Below are 19,483 nucleotides of genomic sequence, written 5' to 3' on the forward strand. Positions count from 1 at the left end.
GTCGTTCATTTAAAGTGCTGAGCGTGCGAAGTGAAACCCACACACAGTCTCTTCCATTCTGGACGGACTGGGAATGCTGGCCTCCTAGGACATGTTGGTCTTGGGTTTGCCTGTGGGCTCTGCTGCATCATTTTCCTGGCATTGCTCTGCACGGGTGCCCACGACTGGGGCAACTCGTCCGCTGGGAAAGGAAGTAGCATTTAAGGTGCTGCCTCCCCACCATGAGAGGGATTGGAATCAAATATTGGTTGCCAGTAGATTTGGCTTCTGAGAAGCCAGGGCTGAGCCCTGGGCTGGGGGTCTCTGGGTCTTACCCTTCCCCTTTTCTCTCTTTGTGTATCTTCTCCTGCTCACCTGTCTTATTAGCTCAGGGGGTTAGCTCTTGCTTTCTACTAGGACTGTTCTCAACCCAAATTCATGTGCTTGGGCGGGGTGGGAGGGAGGCTCAAGAGGGAGGGGCTATATGTATACTTATAGCTGATTCATGTTGTTGTTTAGTGGAAACCAACACACCATTGTAAAGCAATTATCCTCCAATTAAAAACAAATAAGGAAAAAAAAAATTCAGGTGCTGGGGGAATCCTGCCGAGCTCTCTTCCCCTGAGAGTGGATGGATCCCCCAGGACCACCAGGTCACTGTCTCAGATCTGGACTGTTGCCAGTGCTCAGGAGTTCCCTGGCTCTGTGCTGCCCTCTGATCGGCTGTCTGTGGTTCCAGAACCTGCAGTTCCCTGGGATGCTGTGCCTCAGGCCTCCTTGCCGGGGTCTCTGGGGTCCACCTCTGAGGCTCTTCCCACCCTGCCCAGGCCAGCCTCCTGAGCCTCTCTGACCCCCTGCACTGTGCTAGAGCCTTCTTCGAGCCTGGATTACAGATAGAGCTTGTGGTCCCTGCTCAAGATTCTTTACATTTTCCCTGGAAGCAGAGGTTTCAGCTGGCTGGCAGACGCCTAAAAAAGGAGAGACTTGCTGTGACATAGCAATAGTTCAGAACATCGTACTTCAGTTGTTAGCTTTAGCCCTTCATTGTGTTAATGGCCAGACAGCTGTTCCCTCTAAAAGCTAGATCTTTTTGTAAGCTGTAAAATGGTAGAGTGAGCATTTATTACTATGTGCCAGGCACCATTCTAAAGAGTTCTTTGGGTTTTTGTTTTTTTTTTTTTAGTATATGCATGATTTTGGGCTTCCCTGGTGGCTCAGACGTAAAGAATCCACCTGCAATACAGGAGACCTGGATTCGATCCCTGGGTTGAGAAGATGCCCTGGAGAAGGGAATGGCTACCCACTCTAGTATTCTTGCCTGGGAAATTCCATGGACAGAGGAGCCTGGTGGGCTACATGTAGTCCATGGAGTTGCAAAGGGTCAGACACAACTGAGCAACTAACACATAAATACATGATTTTATTGCATAATAGTCTGTAGGAGTTTTGGATACAAGTACTGTAGGACCTTTTCCAACAGTAACATTTAGAAAAATGTTTTTATTGTCTTTGCCTCACTCTCAGACTTATACTTTTATTTTGTATTTAACTTTTATTGGCGTATAGTTGATTTATAATGTTGTGTTAGTTTCAGGTGTATAGCAAAGCGAGTCAGTTTTATATATATATACATGTATCCACTCTTTTTTAAGATTCTTCTTCCCTACAGGCTCATTAGGTTTTCATCTCATTCTGACAGGTCTAGTTGGCAGGCATCACTGTCCTCATTCTAAAGGTGGGGTGGGTGAGGCAGAGAGCGGAGGAAGTTTGCCCGTGGTTATGTCATAAGAAAGTGGTTGAGCCAGGATCCTAACCCTGGCTGTCTGACACCAGCTCCCCTGCTGTTATGGCTGAGAATGAGGCAGTTGCCTTAGTGTTGCTTGGGAGGAAGGAGAGCTTGCAAAGGTGAGTCTCTGATTAAGAAAGAGAAGCTGGGGCACTCTCAGGGCTGGGAGGTCCTCGAGGGCATGTGCTTGTCTGACTTTTGATCCCTGGTGTCCAGTATTTGATATATGTGAGCTCACTGAATGAATGAATGAATGAAAGAGGCTGTTAAAGAGATGCCTTTGTGAAATGGATAGTGTCCAACACTGCTCTCCTGGAACTGGGGACAAGAGCCTGTACCAAGCGAAGGCTCTGCAGAGTGAGGTGAAGCAGAAAGCAGGGGGTCAGAAAGAGAGGGGTGGAAGGTGATCCCCAAGAGCAAACCTGGGTAAGGTCGGTCTTTCCCTATGGAGAAGGACACTGGGGACTGTGTGTCATCGCTGAACGCCTTAAGTTTATAGGGAAAAGGAGACACCTACTCTAATAGTTTTGGGATTTAATAAGCTGGGTTTTTTTCTGAACCCAAGTCTCTGACCTATGCCTGTTTAAACCCCTTGGAAGTCGCTGTTTGGGAGCCTGTTTTTACTACCACTACTACCAGTATCACTAGCTGCAGTTATATCCAGTGAGTGGGTCTGGGATACCAGCCACTGTGCAAAATGCTTTGCATGTTATCTTGTTAAGGTCCTCTCAGTAATCCTGAGACCTGGGAAATCCAGCATTTCCTCTTCAAGGTACAGAGATGGTCAGCAGCTTTGTTCAAGGCCATGCAGGTGGTAAGCACAGAGCCAGGTCTGTCTCACTCCTATGTCTACCCTCTTCACCTTTTTTAAACAATATTAATTTGGCTGCATGAGATCTTTCAGTTGCGGCATGCAGGCTCTGAGTTGTGGCATCGCGTTGGGAGCTCAGAGTTTTAACCACTGGACCACCAAGAACCACCACTGGGCCCTGTATTCTTCACCTTTGTCTGCCTCTTTCCTCCTGATACATGTGCTCAACCCTATGCTGATGTGGAGGAGATGACGGGGAGGGGAATTCAGAGAGGTCTTTGCCACCAGAAAACTTCAAATTTAGTTGGCAAAATGAAAACAGCACACAGAAAACTACAGCGGTAAAAATGTCAATCCATCTTTACAACAAGGTAGCATGTCACTGGACTTCCCTGGAGGCTCGGACAATCTGCCTGCAGTGAAGGAGACCTGGGTTCCATCCCTGGGTTAGGAAGATCCCCTGGAGAAGGGAATGGCAACCCACTCTAGTATTCTTAGCTGGAGAATTCCATGGACAGAGGAGCCTGGCGAGCTATATATATAGTCCATGGAGTCGCAAAGAGTCAGACACGACTGAGTTACTAACACACACACACACACACACACACACACACACATCATTAAAGTGAACAGCCCAGATGTCACTAGTTTGGATGCAAGAGAAGGAGTTGCAGTTTTCCTCTGTGCTGCTGGTCCAGGGAAGATGGAGGGCCAGGAGGTGGAGTCTCGGATGGAATGTTCCCCGGCCTGGAGATGAGAGATCAAGGATCAGGTTCTGACTCTGGCCCTGAGGTGTTTTGTATGTTAGGCGAGTCACTGTGGGCCCTTTGGGTGATTCTTAACCCTTCCATTTTCTAAGGGACTGGGATTAGAGCGGTATCTTCAAAATTCAGCATCATTATTTATCACATGTTTGCTAAATATGCCCCATATGCCAGGCACCAGCCTGGATGCTGACGCTGCAACAGCGCCTAAGACAGAGTCTGGGCCTTTTGTGCGGCTTGCTCTGTAGGTAAGGAGATAGAGGGTTAGATAAAACTGAGGCAGGGAGAAAACTGCTGGGCCCCCCTTCATGGAGGGGCGGCTTAGATCCAGGTCAGCAAGGATGAGTGAGGTTAGAGCTGTTATTGCTACAGGTGATTCACATTTGTTGTGCACTTTGCAGGTTGAAGTGTTTTCACTTAACAGTAGCCAGGAGTGCTGCAGTCCACGGGGTCTCAAAGAGTCAGACACGATTTAGCGACTGAACAGCAACAATCTCTCTGATTGTTATGCAGCCTGTCCGGAGCAGAGCTGAAGGGGGGACAAGGAAACAGCGCCGCTATAGCGCAGGGGTGGCACCCAGAAGGAAAGGCCAGCTTGCCTGCTTCAAGGGCGTTCAGGATTCTGAGTTCCCCAGAAGACCAGGACTCACTGAAGCTAGGATTCGTGGCAAGCTCTTTATTAACAGAGCTGGCTACAGGACAGGGAAGGGGAGGGAGCAGACGCGGGTCAGCGCTCCGGCAGAAGTTGGCAAACGATGGGCTTAGCCTTTTGCTCTGGGGCACTTGAAGTTGTCCCAAGGGGGCTGGCTTCCACACGCCCCAGGGTGGACCGTCAGGGTTCCGGTCCTGCGCAGGTGGGTGGAATGGATTCAGTAGCTGAGGACAGCCCTCAGATGGAAAACAGAGATAGGAGGCCATCGCCGCGTCTGCTGGGGAGGGTTGGTCGTGGGTGTGTGTTCGGCGGGTGTGTGTGCCAGGCCAGGTACAGCCTTGAGTGCCTGATAAAGAGTCTAGAATCTCTGTGCTGAAGTATGCAATGAAGTTGCTTTTGACGCCAGACAGAGGTGGCACCAAACAGGTAGAGGATGAAACCCATTAGCTCTAAAGGACCCTATAAATGGAAAGTTTCAATGTTATTGATTATGGCCTCTGACTTGGTTCATGCATTTAAAAATCAATCTGCTGACAACATCAAGGACACAGATAATGCCTGAATAGGGACAGGCATTGGCTGGATTTCCTGTCAAACATTACAGTGATGTCATGGCAGGTGTGTTTTACTTTAACGTTGGTCCTTATCATGACAGAAAAGGAGAAATTCCTTCACTGGGCTGCTCTATTCTTTTACCAACTGAATAACCAACTCTGTTTCAGTTGCATGACAACACTTACATTTTACTCTTGTGATGCCCATCTGGATAAGTAATTGTGAGACTAAATCATATGGCCCCAAACAAAGGATAAATCGAAGCATGAAAACAGTATTATTGCACTTCGACAGTTGTTCTTGTCAGATTTACTCCATAGATTGTGTTTTCTCTCTTTTGCCAAAAAATAGGCAGATGCTCTTATTTTCCAAAGGCCATGATGTGAAATCATCACCATAGTATCCAAAAAGATGACATCTCTCCTGGTAACTCTTGGACCCTGATAAAAGCCTTTTGCTTTTTTTTTTGAAGCTGAAAGCAGTTCTTTCCTTTGAAAGGGACGGAGAGCTTTAGCTGTATTGACATAAAGATGGATATTTGGCAGCATTTTAGTAGAAAGAATACAGAAGAGTGGTAGAAAATGATATTAACATATGCTATGGCATGGACAATAATTTTGCCTTAAAGGCTCGGCAAAAATTGCCACGTTTAAAAACTTGTGCTTTCTGTATTGGAATCCTCCTTGAGCAAAATTTCCCTGAAATCCAACAATATTCAAAAGATTTGGGGGGAGTATACTATTTTATTAACATTTAATTTCTTTACCGAGAGTTCAAGTACGTACTCGCCTTATGTTCAGATTTTTGAAATGAAGGTGAGATGGAGCAACAGGTTTAAGGTTGCGATGTGTTTAACATTGCGCAGAGGTCCTTGGTTGCTAACAGACTCTCCCCTTGACTTCAGACTTGACGCAAACCGTGGGAGTCTGTCAGTGTACAAAACCCACTGGATTCAGGACGAGCAGTAACAGGACAGATTGGCTAATGCCAGTTTGGATTGAGGGGGCCAGTCTGAAGCAGGCGGGGGTGGCCGGAGGCTGGGGAACGTTGCAGTTCAAGTCCAGGAAAGGTAGATGAGAACAGCCATTCTCCTGATTTCAGAAGTCAGCCATTGCTGATTTCAGACAAGTTCCTAACAATGTTTAAAAGGTTTTGGGGAAATTCCCTGGCTGTCCAGTGGTTAGGACTCAGTGCTTTCCCTGCCGTGGGCCCAGGTTTGATCCCTGGTAGGGGAACTAGGGTCCCTCCAGGGATTTTACGTGGCTTGGCCAAAGACTTTTGCATGATATGCTGAACCTGTGAAAATGCCAAGAACCAGGAAGATAACTTGCTTTTATTTATTTTTTTTTAAATTTTTTTATTAGTTGGAGGCTAATTACTTCACAACATTTCAGTGGGTTTTGTCATACATTGACATGAATCAGCCATAGATTTACACTCATTCCCCATCCCGATCCCCCCTCCCACCTCCCTCTCCACTCGATTCCTCTGGGTCTTCCCAGTGTACGATAACTTGCTTTTAAAAATGGCCAGTACACACACGTGGTATATAATTCAAAATCTGGGAGACCTGATTTAGTGACCAGTTTTTGCCTCCCACCCCTGGCCCCTAGTCACGTGTCTCCCTAACCAGAGGCGTCCAGTGTTTCCACGTTCTTGTGTGTTATCTGTCCAGAAATATTCTCAGCATATAACTTTCGTGGTGTATCTTTCACATCCGCAGAAATTTGGGGGACAGAGTGTTTTTAATGCATGGATTTTATGTAATCGGTATATTAACTATCCATGTAAACACATGATTTCAAGGGTTAAGTGGAATTTCTGGCATGCTTTTGTCCATTCTGGGTTAGAGTAAGAATTCTGAATTCCTTTGGGAAAAAAAATTCCCCAAAGAAGATTTCAAGCAACAGATCTCGCTTTTTTTTTTCCCCCCACCAAAATGCAAATTCTGCTTAGGGTAAATTATTAAGTTGATGTTTTAAGAATTAAAATAGTGTAGGGACTTTTTGAGAGTTAGCATAAAATACTGTAAGTGCTCTATATGCTTTCTTTGGTAATGTTAGTCATTTAGAAAACTTCTTGTTTTTATAACAAGATGTGCTTTGTTTAAATTAAAAAGAAGTAAAAACTAAGAAGTACTTTGGGACAATCATGTTAGTCGTTTGCATTCAATTCAGTTCATTCGCTCAGTTGTGTTCGACTCTTTGTAACCCCATGGACTGCGGCACGCCAGGCTTCCCTGTCCATCACCAGTTCCCAAAGCTTGCTAAAACTCATGCCCATCAAGTCAGTGATGCCATCCAACCATCTCATCCTCTGTCATCCCCTTCTCCTCCTGCCTTCAATCTTTCTCAGCATCAGGGTCTTTTCAAATGAGTCAGCTCTTTGCGTCAGGTGGGCAAAGTATTGGAGTTTCAGCTTCAGCATCAGTCCTTCCAATGAATATTCAGGACTGATTTCCTTTAGGATGGACTGGTTGGATCTCCTTGCTGTCCAAGGGACTCTCAAAAGTCTTCTCCAACACCACAGTGGAAAAGCATCAATTCTTCAGTGCTCAGCTTTCTTTATAATCCAACTTTAGTGTCCATACATGACTACTGGAAAAACCACAGGTTTGACTAGATGGACCTTTGTTGGCAAAGTAATGTCTCTGCTTTTTAATATGCTGTCTAGGTTGGTCATAGCTTTTCTTCCAAGGAGCAACGTCTTTTAATTTCATGGCTGCAGTCACCATTTGCAGTGATTTTGGAGCCCCCCAAAATAACGTCTGTCACTGTTTCCATGGTTTCCATGGCATTTATTTGCCATGAAGTGATGGGACCGGACGCCATGATCTTAGTTTTCTGAATGTGGAGTTTTAAGTCAACTTTTTCACTCTCTTCTTTCACTTTCATCAAGAGGCTCTTTAGTTCTTCTTTGCTTTCAGCCATAAGGGTGGTGTCATCTATGTATCTGAGGTTATTGATATTTCTCCCAGCAATCTTGATTCCAGCTTGTGCTTCGTCTAGCCCAGCATTTTGCATGATATACTCTGCATATAAGTTAAATAAGCAGGGTGGCAACATACAGCCAATATATTCCTTTCCCTATTTAGAACCAGTCTGTTGTTCCATGTCCAGTTCTAACTGTTGTTTCTTGACCTGAATACAGATTTCTCAGGAGGCAGGTCAGGTGGTCTGGTATTCCCATCTCTTTAAGAATTTTCCACAGTTTGTTGTGATCCACACAGTCAAAGGCTTTGGCGTGGCCAATAAAGCAGAAGTTGATGTTTTCCTGGAACTCTCTTGCATTTTTGATGATCCAATGGATGTTGGCAGTTTGATCTCTGGTTCCAAAGAATGTTCAAACTACTGCACAATTGCACTCATCTCACACGCTAGCAAAGTAGTTTGTATTACTGATTATTAAAGTCCAAGCAACTGAAGAGACAGACGCTATGAAGCTTAACAGAGGTTTTACTAATGTAGAACCGTGGTGATGACTGTTCTTAGTTTTCTTAAAATTTGTTTTTGGTTATATTGTTGTCAGGTTTTGCTTTAGATTGGAACCTTCAGCGTTTGTTTAGTGTATCTGTTGTATACATCTTTTTATATAGTTGTTTTTTATAGTTGTTTTGTATAGTATGTTTATATACAAACAAATATATTTTTTACTATTTTAAAAAGTGCCTCTAACACAAAGCAGGTGATTTCGCATTTGCGAGAAGTCCTGTGTATCAGATTCTGCTTCAGAATCCATCGTGTTAGTTATATCAGTGGAGCACAGGACAACTTGATGAACTCATTAAGCTGTGTGTTAGGAAAAAAATCCCCTTTTCTGAGCCTGTGTTACCTCTAGCTCTGACATTGTTGCTGTGAAGATAAATGAATAGGAGAGTGCTCTGACAAACTCTCAAGCACTATTTTAGAGATGCTACTTGTTCAAGTTTGTTCTTCCAGTGACGTCAGGATGGACAGGGAAGTGAGAAGGCCTGGAATTGAAGATAACAGTGAGGAATTTGTCCTAGACCTTCCCGCGGTGTCTGCAGTGGGTGGTGTGGGGGGAACAGAGAGGAGGGGTCAGATCTGAAGGCTGTCTGAAGGAAGTAGGTAGCAGGCTTGGTGACTGACCCAAGGGTGAAGTAGAACAGTCAGCGGTGTGTTGCCCGGTTGACTGGGGGAGAATGTCGAGTGGCTGATGGATGTGAGGAAGTTGGGAAGAGAACTGTTTAGATGGGGGAGGGGATGTGATGATGGAGCTTGAGGCAAATGGGCTGGAGGCTGAGTTGAGGAAAGGGACAATGAGACGGCTTGTTGAGTTGAAGGTTTTGGCACCATGTCCGTGGCCATCAGTTGGCGTCTTGGAGCTTGAACGTGTCCAGGGGATTAAATAGAGCCCAGGCCTTCGACCAAGTCTGAGGTCACTATCACCAGCCTTGGAAGAGGGAAGTGAGGAGCTGGGGGTTGTGGTGGCCAAGAGACTGACACTTCATGACGTCCATCCTGGCTGAACTGGGGCTGGCGTGTGTCCACTGGAAAGAGACAGCCGGATAAGAGCATGCAAGCCTTACCCCAGTGCAGCCATTTACGACACATGATTGACTTTTTATTTTATTTTTACTATTTTTTAAAATTTAAATTTACTTATTTTTAAATGGAGGATAGTTGCTTTACAATATTGTGTTGGTTTCTGTCATATATCAACATGAATCAGTCATAGGTGTGCATATGTCCCCTCCCTATAGGATTGACTTTTAAAAAAATGCTTATTTGGTTGCACCAGGTCTTAGCTATGGCATGTGGGATCTAGCTCCCTGACCAGGGATCGAACCCCAGCTCCCTGCATTGGGAGCTCACAATCTTAGCCACTGGACTACCGGGGAAGTCCCAGGATTGACTTTTCTTGAAGGGAAAGATTGAATGCATATTTGACCTGGAGAATGGAGAGAGTAGCCATGGGCTTTTCACCTTTCCTCACAGCATTCTCGTTTGGGCTTCCCTGGTGACTCAGACGGTAAAGAATCCGCCTTCAATGCAGGAGATGCAGGTTCGATCCCTGGGTTGGGAAGATCCCCTGGAGGAGGGCATGGCGACCCACTCCAGTATTCTTGCCTGGAGAATCCCATGGACAGAGGAGCCTGGTGGACTACAGTCCATGGGGTTGCAAAGAGTCGGACACAACTGAGTATCTAAGTCAAATTGGTACCAGCAGCTGGAACTCCCGAGCGAGGGAAAGACATGTGTTTGTCTCAGAACATCCGGTAAAGCAAGTAAAGATACTTGGGAGTATCTCGCTTACTTGCCTTTGGGTCATTCTCATGCCAGGCCAAGGCTGGGATGTGGACAGAAGACATCAGGGTCTCCCCTCCCTCCATTCCTATCACACCGCCCTGCTTACTTAGCAAGTCTTGCTTTTTCGAGTGGCTGTGTCTGGCCTTGGCTGCTGGTGGTTCAAGTTGTGGTTTCAGTCCGTGGGCGGCCTCGGTGGCTCATGCCCCGGCTCTGGAATTCCATGTCCACCCCTTCCTCCTCCCACTAGTTAACCTTGGGCCAGCTGGTCCTGTCTGCCAGGCACCCGGGAAGCACGGAAGAGAAGGCGAGAAGGGCCAGCATCTCTCTTTCCCCCTGCTCACTCTCTGGATCCTGGTCTTTTGGAGTTTGGCATCCAAGAGCCAGTCTGACTAGTTCCTGCCCTGCCCAGTTTGGGCAACTGTTTAGGGCCTCTTGGTGTAACCCTGCTGGTCCTGCTCTTGTGTTTACCTTTCGGTGATAATCAACTTGCAGATGCTGAGCAGGTCCTGGTCAATGTGAAGAACTGTCTCATGGGAGGTGACCTGGTATAAAGGATGGTGCATGGGATTTGAGAACCAGGCAGGGTTGGGTTCAAATCCTCATGAGACTACGCAGTACTTGTGTGACCTGGTTAGCAACTTGCTTCACCTGCTCCATCCTGAGTTTCCTCATCTGTGAAATGGGGTTGTCAGGGTGAAGTGAAGTGACCTTGCGCAGCAAGCCTGGTGCATAACAGACTTGAAACATTTGTCAGTTTCACCTTCCTTTCTCGGGCTGTACTTGACCGAGTAAGGAGTAAGGGGCTCTGTCTGTCTGTCTTCACTTGACTTCTTGGGGAAGTTGTTTCCCCAAGGTGAGGCTTGGAGGGCTCCTGGTGAATGACCAGGCAGCTGCAGAAACTTCTAGCGCTGACGTTCCCTGAATTTTGGAATCTGGAGATGGGTCTTCTGGTCATTTCTGTGTTCCCGTTACTCTCACTAGAGGATGGGGACATTTTTCTCTTTTGAGAAGAAACAACGTTGCTTCTAGAAATAAAGGCTCCCCGGGGAGATATACCCCATCTCTGTGGGCATCTCCACTCTTTCCTTGGTGCTTAGCCCCCCGCTTCCCACTCTCGGAAGTGGGCACTCCCTTTGGGACCTTGGTGGCAGGAGAACCCTTGAGCAGAGACCAAGGGTTGGCGGCGTCTTCATAAAACCATCCAGCTTCAACAGGAATGTGCCCTGTGCCCTACATTGTTCCAGAAAATTCAGAAGCCCCAGAAATGTACAGGCTGCTCCTGACTCCCAGACACCCAGCGGGGCCCTGGGATCCCCCCGCCCCCCACTCTGCCTGCGGCCGGCTTCTTCCTCTTCCCTGTTGGTGCTGCTGCAGCCACCGGCTGACTCTCTGGGCCGCAGCTGGGTGTGGCCTCTCTCCCCAGCTGCCTGGGCTCCAGCGCAGAGTCAGCAGGCTGGGTGGCGTCTGCAGTGGGGGTGGGGAGGGGTGGGGGGCCTCAGACCTGGCCGTGCGGTGGAATCTCCCGCGAGCTTAGAAACCTGTCGCTGCGGGCGCCCCTACCCTTTATGTTAAAACCCTGGGAGGAAGCGCAGGCATTGAAGAGAAAGCTGCTCAGTCATGTCCGACTCTTTGTGACCCCCTGGACTACACAGTCCATGGGATTCTCTAGGCCTGAATACCGAAGTGGGTAGCCTTACCCTTCTCCAGGAGATCTTCCCAACCCAGGGATCGAACCCAGGTCTCCCGCACGGCAGGCGGATTCTTTGCCAGCTGAGCCACAAGCGTGGGCATTACTTGTGGACAAATCTAGCAGGAAGCTGATCTACACAGGCAGCCTCCCCATCAGCCTCTGTCTTCACTCCTGTTTGCTCAGAGGCCCCCGGTCCGCTCCCTAGTTCCTTCCTCAGCTCCTTCCCGGTCCTTGACCCCCTTTTACTTGGGGCTGTCTCCCCCTGCACCCAGTTCCTATCCACAGGAACTGCCCCCCTCCGGCCCCAGGCCAGGGGAACTGCAGACTCAAGTGACGCCCAAGTTCGAACTTGAACGTGTCTTCCCAAGGACACAGTGTTTCCCAGTGGAGAGGAGCTGTCCTGGTCGTCGAGTGTCACATGAGTGTATGCGCGTGCATGCTCAGGTGCTCGGTCGTGTCTGACTCTTTGCGACCCCATGGACTGTAGCCTGCCAGGCTCCTTTGTCCGTGGGATTCCCCAGACAGGAATATGGGAGTGGGTTGCCAGTTCCTCCTCCAGGGGATCTTCCCAACTTAAGGGCTGGTTTGGGAACCTATCTGCCATGCAAATTGTGTTTTAATTTAAAAATCGAAGAGTCTCCTGGGTAGAGAAAGATTCTATTCGTGTCCTCAATGTGCTTAAAATCTAGCGAGAAGAGACTTAAAGGCATAGTAAAATACCCTCCAGTATAAAACTCAGGGCTGGGGGATTCCCTGGTGGTCCAGTGGTTAATTCAGGGCGTCCACTGCCAGGGGCAAGGGTTCGATCTCTGATTGAGGAACTAAGATCCCTCAAGCCACCAGGCATGGCCAAAAAAAAAAAAAAAATCCAGGGCTAGATTTTGTCCTGTAAACCAGTTGTTCTCAAACTTGGGCCCATTGAGGGATCACTCGGGCACATTTAAAAAATGTGCATGTTCTGGGAATTCCCTTGGTGGTCTAGTGGGCTGTCACTGCTGAGGGCCCGGGGTTCAGTTCCTGGTTGGGGAACCAAAATCTAACAAGCCATGTGGCAAACAACTCCAGCATGTTCTGACTGCCTTCCAGTTGATTCTGATTCAGTGTTTTTCGGGTGGGTCTTTTAAAACAAGCGCCCTAGGAGAGGCTGATGTGCATTTCAGGGAGGCAGTTCAGGGAGGGGGCAGGCAGGCTGCTGTCAGAGGATGCTGGGATGCGCTGAGATGTGGCTTTGTGAAGGTGGGGCCTCCCGTCCGTCCCCTGGAGGAGACGGTGTGTCCCTAGGTGGGCTCTGACACCCGGCCCTCCCCAGGTGCAGGCTCCCAGCGTTCCTGCCCTGACATCTGGCTTCTCAGCTCAGGCAGCTGGCACAGTCCTCCTGGACCTGGAAGTGTCCGGCCTGGAGCTGCCACTCTGGCAGTGAGCTGTCACCATTCATCTCTGAGGTCCAGCGATCGGAGCAGACACCGCGCCATCAGTCTGGATCAAGCCTCGGTGATCCTGTTTTCCCCCCCGTCACTCACTTCCCCCTGGGTGAGGAGCACAGTTGGGGGCGGGGCGGGGGGAACTGCATTTTCAGACACGCGTCAGATTTTCCTGGCCTCCAGTGGTGCAGGGAGGTGCCTGTGATCCTAGGAGCAGGCAGGCAGAGGGAGGACCGTGGTGAGGGGCTGGGGACACCTCCACCCTGGGCTCGCTGTGCTGGGAGAACGACTGTGTCCTCTCCAAAGCCAGAGAGCTGAGGGCAGCCAGGGCTGAGGGTGGACCGCCCTCCCTCCGGAGAGCGGAAGGGAGATGAAGTCGTTGCAGTGGGATGGGTTCATATCTGGCAGGACGTGTGGGTTTGTGTCTTGAGTGTCTCCTCAAATCCCACTTGATCGCTCGTAATTCCAGCTAGGGCTCTGGAGGCCTCTGGCTGTGGTCTGGGGTGAGGAGACTGAGTTGGGCAAGAACGGCTCCGAGACTTGGCGTCTGCGTCTCGTAATTAGCGCCACTGGTCGGGGATGGAAGCTGCCCTGGGCCGGGCTCCGCTGTTTACCCTTATGTAACTCTCACAACCAGCCCAGGAAACAGGGCTGATGAGCCCCGTCTTCTAGGTAGGGGAACTTGCCTGCAGGCCTAGGACAGTGATGTCTCAGCTAGATTTCCAGCCGCTTAAGTTAGACATGGCAGTGTGCTGCTTCTAGGGCTTCGGGGTGGAAGTCAGGAGAACCCGAGCCGGGTGTGTGGCCTCGGGCAGATCCCCTCAACACACGACTCACTTCCCTCAAGTGCACAGCGGGGGCTGGGGGTGGGCCAGGCGCCCGCTGGCCACGGTGGCCGGTGGCGGTGTGTCCCCGGGATTGTGCCAATGCAGCCAGCTGTGGGCAGCCTCTCTCTGCAGAGCTGTCTGCCTCGGGTGGTTCACGGCCTCCTCGGAGGCACTGTCCGCTGCTCACTGGCCTCTTGGAGTGCTGTGTTTGGAATCGGATTTAGGGGGTATAGATTTCCCTGGTGGCTCAGACGGTAAAGAATCTGCCTACAGTGTGGGAGATCTGGGTTCAGTCCCTGGGTGGGGAAGATCCCCTGGAGGAGGGCACGGCTATCCACTCTAGTATTCTTGCCCGGAGAATCCCATGGACAGAGGAATCTGGAGAGGCTACAGTCCATGGTGTTGCAAAGAGTCAGACACGACTGAGCAACTAACACTTAAGGCTACTAGGACTATCTGTTGTTATCCAATAGAGAGTTTTCTTTGAAAAAACAAACCAGTGCAGTCATTATGTCGTTAAAAAAATGTGTAAATCCAGTCGTCCATATTCAAAATGCTGATTCAGATACTCAAGGGCAGCTTTTATATTTATGGCCTCATTTGCAAAAGAGAGGAGATGTCCTTTCTGGATCGCTTTCGCTAAATTTCTGGGGTTCTGAGAATCCTTTTATCGCAGTTTTATCTCTATCCATTTTCTTATGTATAGGAAGCTTCACACACTGCCTTACTTCAAGTGATGCCTGTGAATTTAGGTTGTTGGACCTGGAAGGACTCTTTCCTGCTATCTAAGGTATTTCTTAAGGGCAGTCTCCTGGAATGACAAGTCATCCCACTGTTGACCCTTTAGGAAATTTACTAGATAGTGAAGGACCGGGAAGCCTGGCGTGCTGCTGTCCATGGGGTTGCAAAGAGTCGGACATGACTGAGCGACTGAACAGTGATCTGCAACCATTATCCTAGATTTGCCTCTGTTTATTGCTTTGAGATGACCCCAGGTCTTCAAAATAGGGGCTCCCGGGTTATTGTTTTGAGGCTTACAGCAATAGTTTAAGAGGTCAGCAGGGAGTGGATTTGCCAAGTTATATATGAGAAACTCCACAGCTGTGATTTCTAATGATGGCCATTTCTTTGGTACGCTACCACCCCCGTGTTTTCTTTTTTTTTTCTCCCAATTATTTTTATTAGTTGGAGGCTAATTACTTCACAGTATTGTAGTGGTTTTTGCCATACACTGACATGAATCAGCCATGGATTTACATGTGTTCCCCATCCTGAACCCCCCTCCTACCTCCCTCCCCATCCCATCCCTCTGGGTCTTCCCAGTGCACCAGCCCCAAGCACTTGTCTCATGCATCCAACATGGACTGGTGATCTGTTTCACCCTTGATAATATACATGTTTTGATGCTGTTCTCTCAGATCATCCCACCCTCGCCTTCTCCCATAGAGTCCAAAATTCTGTTCTATACCTCTGTGTCTCTTTTTCTGTCTTGCATATAGGGCTATCATTACCATCTTTCTAAATTCCATATATATGCGTTAGTATACTGGATTGGTTGGTGTTTATCTTTCTGGCTTACTTCACTCTGTATAATGGGCTCCAGTTTTATCCATCTCATTAGAACTGATTCAAATGTATTCTTTTTAATGACTGAGTAATATTCCATTGTGTATATGTACCACAGCTTTCTTATCCATTTGTCTGCTGATGGGCATCTAGCACCCCTGTGTTTTCATCCCTTCATTTCTGACAGTGGAGAAGTTAGAGAGCCAAGAGACTGTGTCAGGGTAGAACATTGCCAGACAAGGTGCCTGTGAGTTTCTTGATGTTTTAATAATGCATTTATTTTTTTTTATACTGTACAGATATCATTCCATTTAGTACTCGTAACTGCCCTTTGAAATAGACTGAAGAACTAAGTTTTTCTTTCCTTTATTTCCTCCTAGATTGTGTGACTCTGTACCATATTTATTAAGAAAAGAATTTGAAGTGTCATCAAATAAGATAAAGCCAACAGGGATATCAGAGCAGTCAGGACAATATATGTTTTATTACATATACATATATTATATATATACATATAAACTAGGTAACACTTGTTCAGAGTCATATAGATGACTATATAACTCTCAGTTTAGTTCAGTCGCTCAGTCGTGTCTGACTCTGTGACTGCATGAATTGCAGCACGCCAGGCTTCCCTGTCCATCATGAACTCCCGGAGTTTACTGAAACTCATGTCCATCGAGTCGGTGATGCCATCCAGCCATCTCATCTTCTGTCATCCCCTTCTCCTCCTGCCCTCAACCACTCCCAGCATATATAACTCTAAACAGGGACAATTCCAAGTGGTTTATTTTTTTAATATTTACTTATTTTATTTATTTGGCTGTGCCAGGTCTTAGTTGTGGCATGAGAGATCTTTAGTTGTGGCACCCAGGCTCTTTTTCTTCTTTAGTTGTGGCATGTGGGATCGGTTCCCTGACCAGGGCTGGAACGACCCTTGCATTGGGAGCATGGAGTCTTAGCCACCAGGGTAGTTCCCGCAAGTGGTCGTAAGTCTATTAACTCATCCTTAGAACTGTCTGGTGAGGTAGGTACTATTATGATCCCTGTTTTTACAGAAGGGAAAACTGAGGCTTAGAGATGAAGGAACTTATTCACAAAGTGGTGGAGCCCCCACTTTTAACCACTGTACTAGAATACCTCTCTAAAATAAATGAGGCTCAGGGAAACGTTAAGTCCACAGACTGTGGCAGGAATTATACTGTGGTGAGGTGAAGAAGGTAAGTGACTAGAGAACAAACTTATGGAGAGATGGTGGGAGAGGAATAGTTAGGGAGTTTGGGATGGACATGTACACACTGCTGTATTTAAAATGGATAACCAACAAGGACCTACTGTATAGCACAGGAAATTCTGCTCAATATTCTGTAACAGCTTCACTGGGAAAAGAATTTGAAAGAATTTAAAAAATAATAGACACATGTGTACGTACAATTGAAGGGCTTAGGGCTTCCCAGGTGATCCTAGTGGTAAAGAACCCACCTACCAATGCAGGAGACGGTAAGAGATGTTTGATCTCTGGGTCGAGAAGATTCCCTGGAGTAGGAAATGGCAACCCACTCCAGTGTTCCTGTCTAGAGAATCCCATGGACAGAGGAGCCTGGCAGGCTACAGCCCTTGGGGTTCCAAGGAGTTGGACACGACTGAAGTGACAGCACGCACACATGTATAATTGAATCACTTTGTTGTACACCTGAAACTAATACAACATTGTTCATCAGCTGTACTCCAAAATAAAATCAAAAGTTAAAAAAAAAAGAAGTGACTAGTCAAGATTGCAAAGCCAGAAAGTGGCATCGACAGAACCAGACTCTCAGCCTTCCTTAGTCCTGTATCCACTGCCTCGCATAGCATCCTTCTTCAAACGCAAAACTTATGTCTTTCAGAACCTGGCAATTGGGGCAGGAGCTGTCGGATCTCTGCAGCTGACCTACATCTCGAAGGTAATGTTGGCCTGGAGCTTTGGGAATTCATGATCTGTAAGTAGGTTTAGTATCTAAACTAGAGGAAGCATACACCTCGGCCATCAGCTCCTGGGGGTCTTGCTGGGCTGTGATGTGCTCCCTGTATGCCCATGGAAGCCTATAACTGACTGGGGCCAGGTGGCCTGTGGTCAGCAGTTTCTTGGAGGGTGATCTTGCAGCCTCTCACTCCTGGGACCCATTAGTCAGTGATGCTGCCAGCTCTTGCAAAGGAGGGATGGGAGGTGGGTGGGCAAAGACTGGGACATGATCTTTTTTTTTGTAATTGGGACCGAAAGGAACACAAACACAATAGCAAAAAAAACCCAGTGACTGTAAAGGATTCTCCCAAAGCGTATGGTTCGACTGGAATGGCTCAGAAAGCGTTGGGGTGGCCCTGAAAGTTTATCCATGGGCTGGACCGGATCACTGTGGAGGGGAGCCTGGGAGGGCCCCAAGGAGGTACCCAGATGTGCCAGGAATCCACTCAGCAGTCAGAGAGCTGGAGGGTCTGGCAGGCCAGCTGACAGTCCATTCCTGGTCCAGTCTGCACAGAAGAGGCGAGAGCAACCTCTCTTCTGGGCTGAGACCTGGGTGGGGGCTGGGGGGCTCCACGTGGATGGTGTCCACACGGAGCTGCTGAATTCAGCTTTGTGTAGCTGCCCCTCCCTGGAGCAGGCACTGGTGCTGACCTGTGATGCAGCAGTGATAAAAATAAGAAGGCTGGGGGATTTAGAGCCTTGCTAGAAAGAGGAACTGTTCGTCCAGCGAGGAGAGCCAGGTGGCCCCCAGCCAGCACCGAGGTTCTGGAAGGCCCTCACTCAGGCCTCTTGGGGACCTCAGCTTCCTTGTCCACATTCTCCCCTCCTCGGGGGATGGGGCTCTGATCTGAGTGGCTCCTGGCTCCTCTCATAACAAGCTTTGGGGGTCCTTGGGAAGCCCTCCCATTTCAGCTGGGCCAGAGGGGAAGGCAGCTGCAGGGGTTGCAGGTGGGAGTCCAGCAGAGGTGACTGGGTGCAGGGCAGTGTTTGGGCGCCTTAGAGCGAGGAGGGAAGGACCGGGAGAGGGGAAGGGCCTAGGAAAGCAGGCAATTTGCATGCTTTGTGGTCAGAATGTGGCTGCCTCCCGGTGGCCAGAGGCCGGAGTCCTGTCTTGCTGTGAGCTCATTAGGTCATTTCATTAGGAGGTTGGAAGAGAGAGAATTCAGAGAGCGAGGAGCAGAGAACCTTAAGATTAATGAAACTCCAAACCATCTCCTGTTTGAGAGGGTTTTTTTTTCCTCCTTCCTGATGGGGGAAGAGGGACTAAAATCTCCTGCAGAATCGTGATATATAAATGCAGCTCGGACAAGGGTTTCTCGAATTCTTGGCTTCGGAGGGCTGCTTCCTTTAGCAGGAGGGACCTGCCTTTTTACCCTCCGTGGAGGGGAGAGGCAGGCGGGGATGGGTTTTGCAAAACCCACAGCTGCCAGTGGGTCAGGTTTCACGGAGAGGAGAGCCTTGAACTGCTTGCTGCCTGACCCAGTGCCAGAAAGCAGGGGTTTTCCCAGAAAAAAAACATTTAGCCTGTGCTGGTATCAAATTCAGCATTCCAGGTTATTTCTTGTTAACCCCTAGGTGTCCCCTCCAAGGAATGTGTTGGGCCAGCAGCAGTAGCCCGGCCGTGGTGCGTGTGGCCTCCGCTAAGGGTGCTCGTCCTTGTGGGCTGGTGTTGGGAACATCCATCTTCTGAGAGGCTAACACAGAGGAAGGTTCTGAAATTGATGTTGTCGCAGCAGCAGGGCCAGTTCTCAGGCCAACTAGAAAAAGATGGATGCTGGCCTTTGACTCCACCCACCTCCCCGCTTTGTTTGTGGGTTCTTCTCTTCCCCGCAGCCAGCCCCACCTCTGTTAACGGGAGTCCTGGCCTGACCCATGAGGCCAACCAAACTGAAACATCAGAGTCAGGAGCAGAGAAAGGTTTACTGCCAGGCCATGCAAGGAGATGAGGTGGCTCACAGCCCTCAGAAGTCTCAAGCTCCCCGAAGAGTTTCAGCAAAGCGTTTTTAAGGGCAGATGAGGGGGTTGAGGGTCTCAGGGTGCACATTTCTCTGATGGGCTGATGGTGAGGCAGCTGGGCAGTATCCCGGGAGTTCACGTTAGCTGCCCTCGGGCTTCAGGAGACGTGGGACCACGTACTCAAGGTCATCTAGTCCTTCCTCCGTT

The 19,483-nt window shown here is 48.6% G+C and overlaps 1 protein-coding gene across 3 annotated transcripts in view; it reads left to right on the top strand.

Moving 5' to 3' along the window:
• Nucleotides 1–19,483, top strand: part of PLEKHA2 (pleckstrin homology domain containing A2) — a 65,187-nt gene that overhangs the window by 15,918 nt on the left and 29,786 nt on the right. For all 3 annotated transcript variants that reach the window (XM_043454223.1, XM_043454224.1, XM_043454225.1), the window contains exon 3: nucleotides 17,205–17,261. In XM_043454223.1, the coding sequence (XP_043310158.1) occupies nucleotides 17,205–17,261 (57 nt within the window). The remainder of the gene's footprint in view (nucleotides 1–17,204; nucleotides 17,262–19,483) is intronic.

The sequence above is a fragment of the Cervus canadensis genome, chromosome 31 (genome assembly GCF_019320065.1).
Source record: "Cervus canadensis isolate Bull #8, Minnesota chromosome 31, ASM1932006v1, whole genome shotgun sequence".
In the NCBI taxonomy this organism is placed as follows: domain Eukaryota; kingdom Metazoa; phylum Chordata; class Mammalia; order Artiodactyla; family Cervidae; genus Cervus; species Cervus canadensis.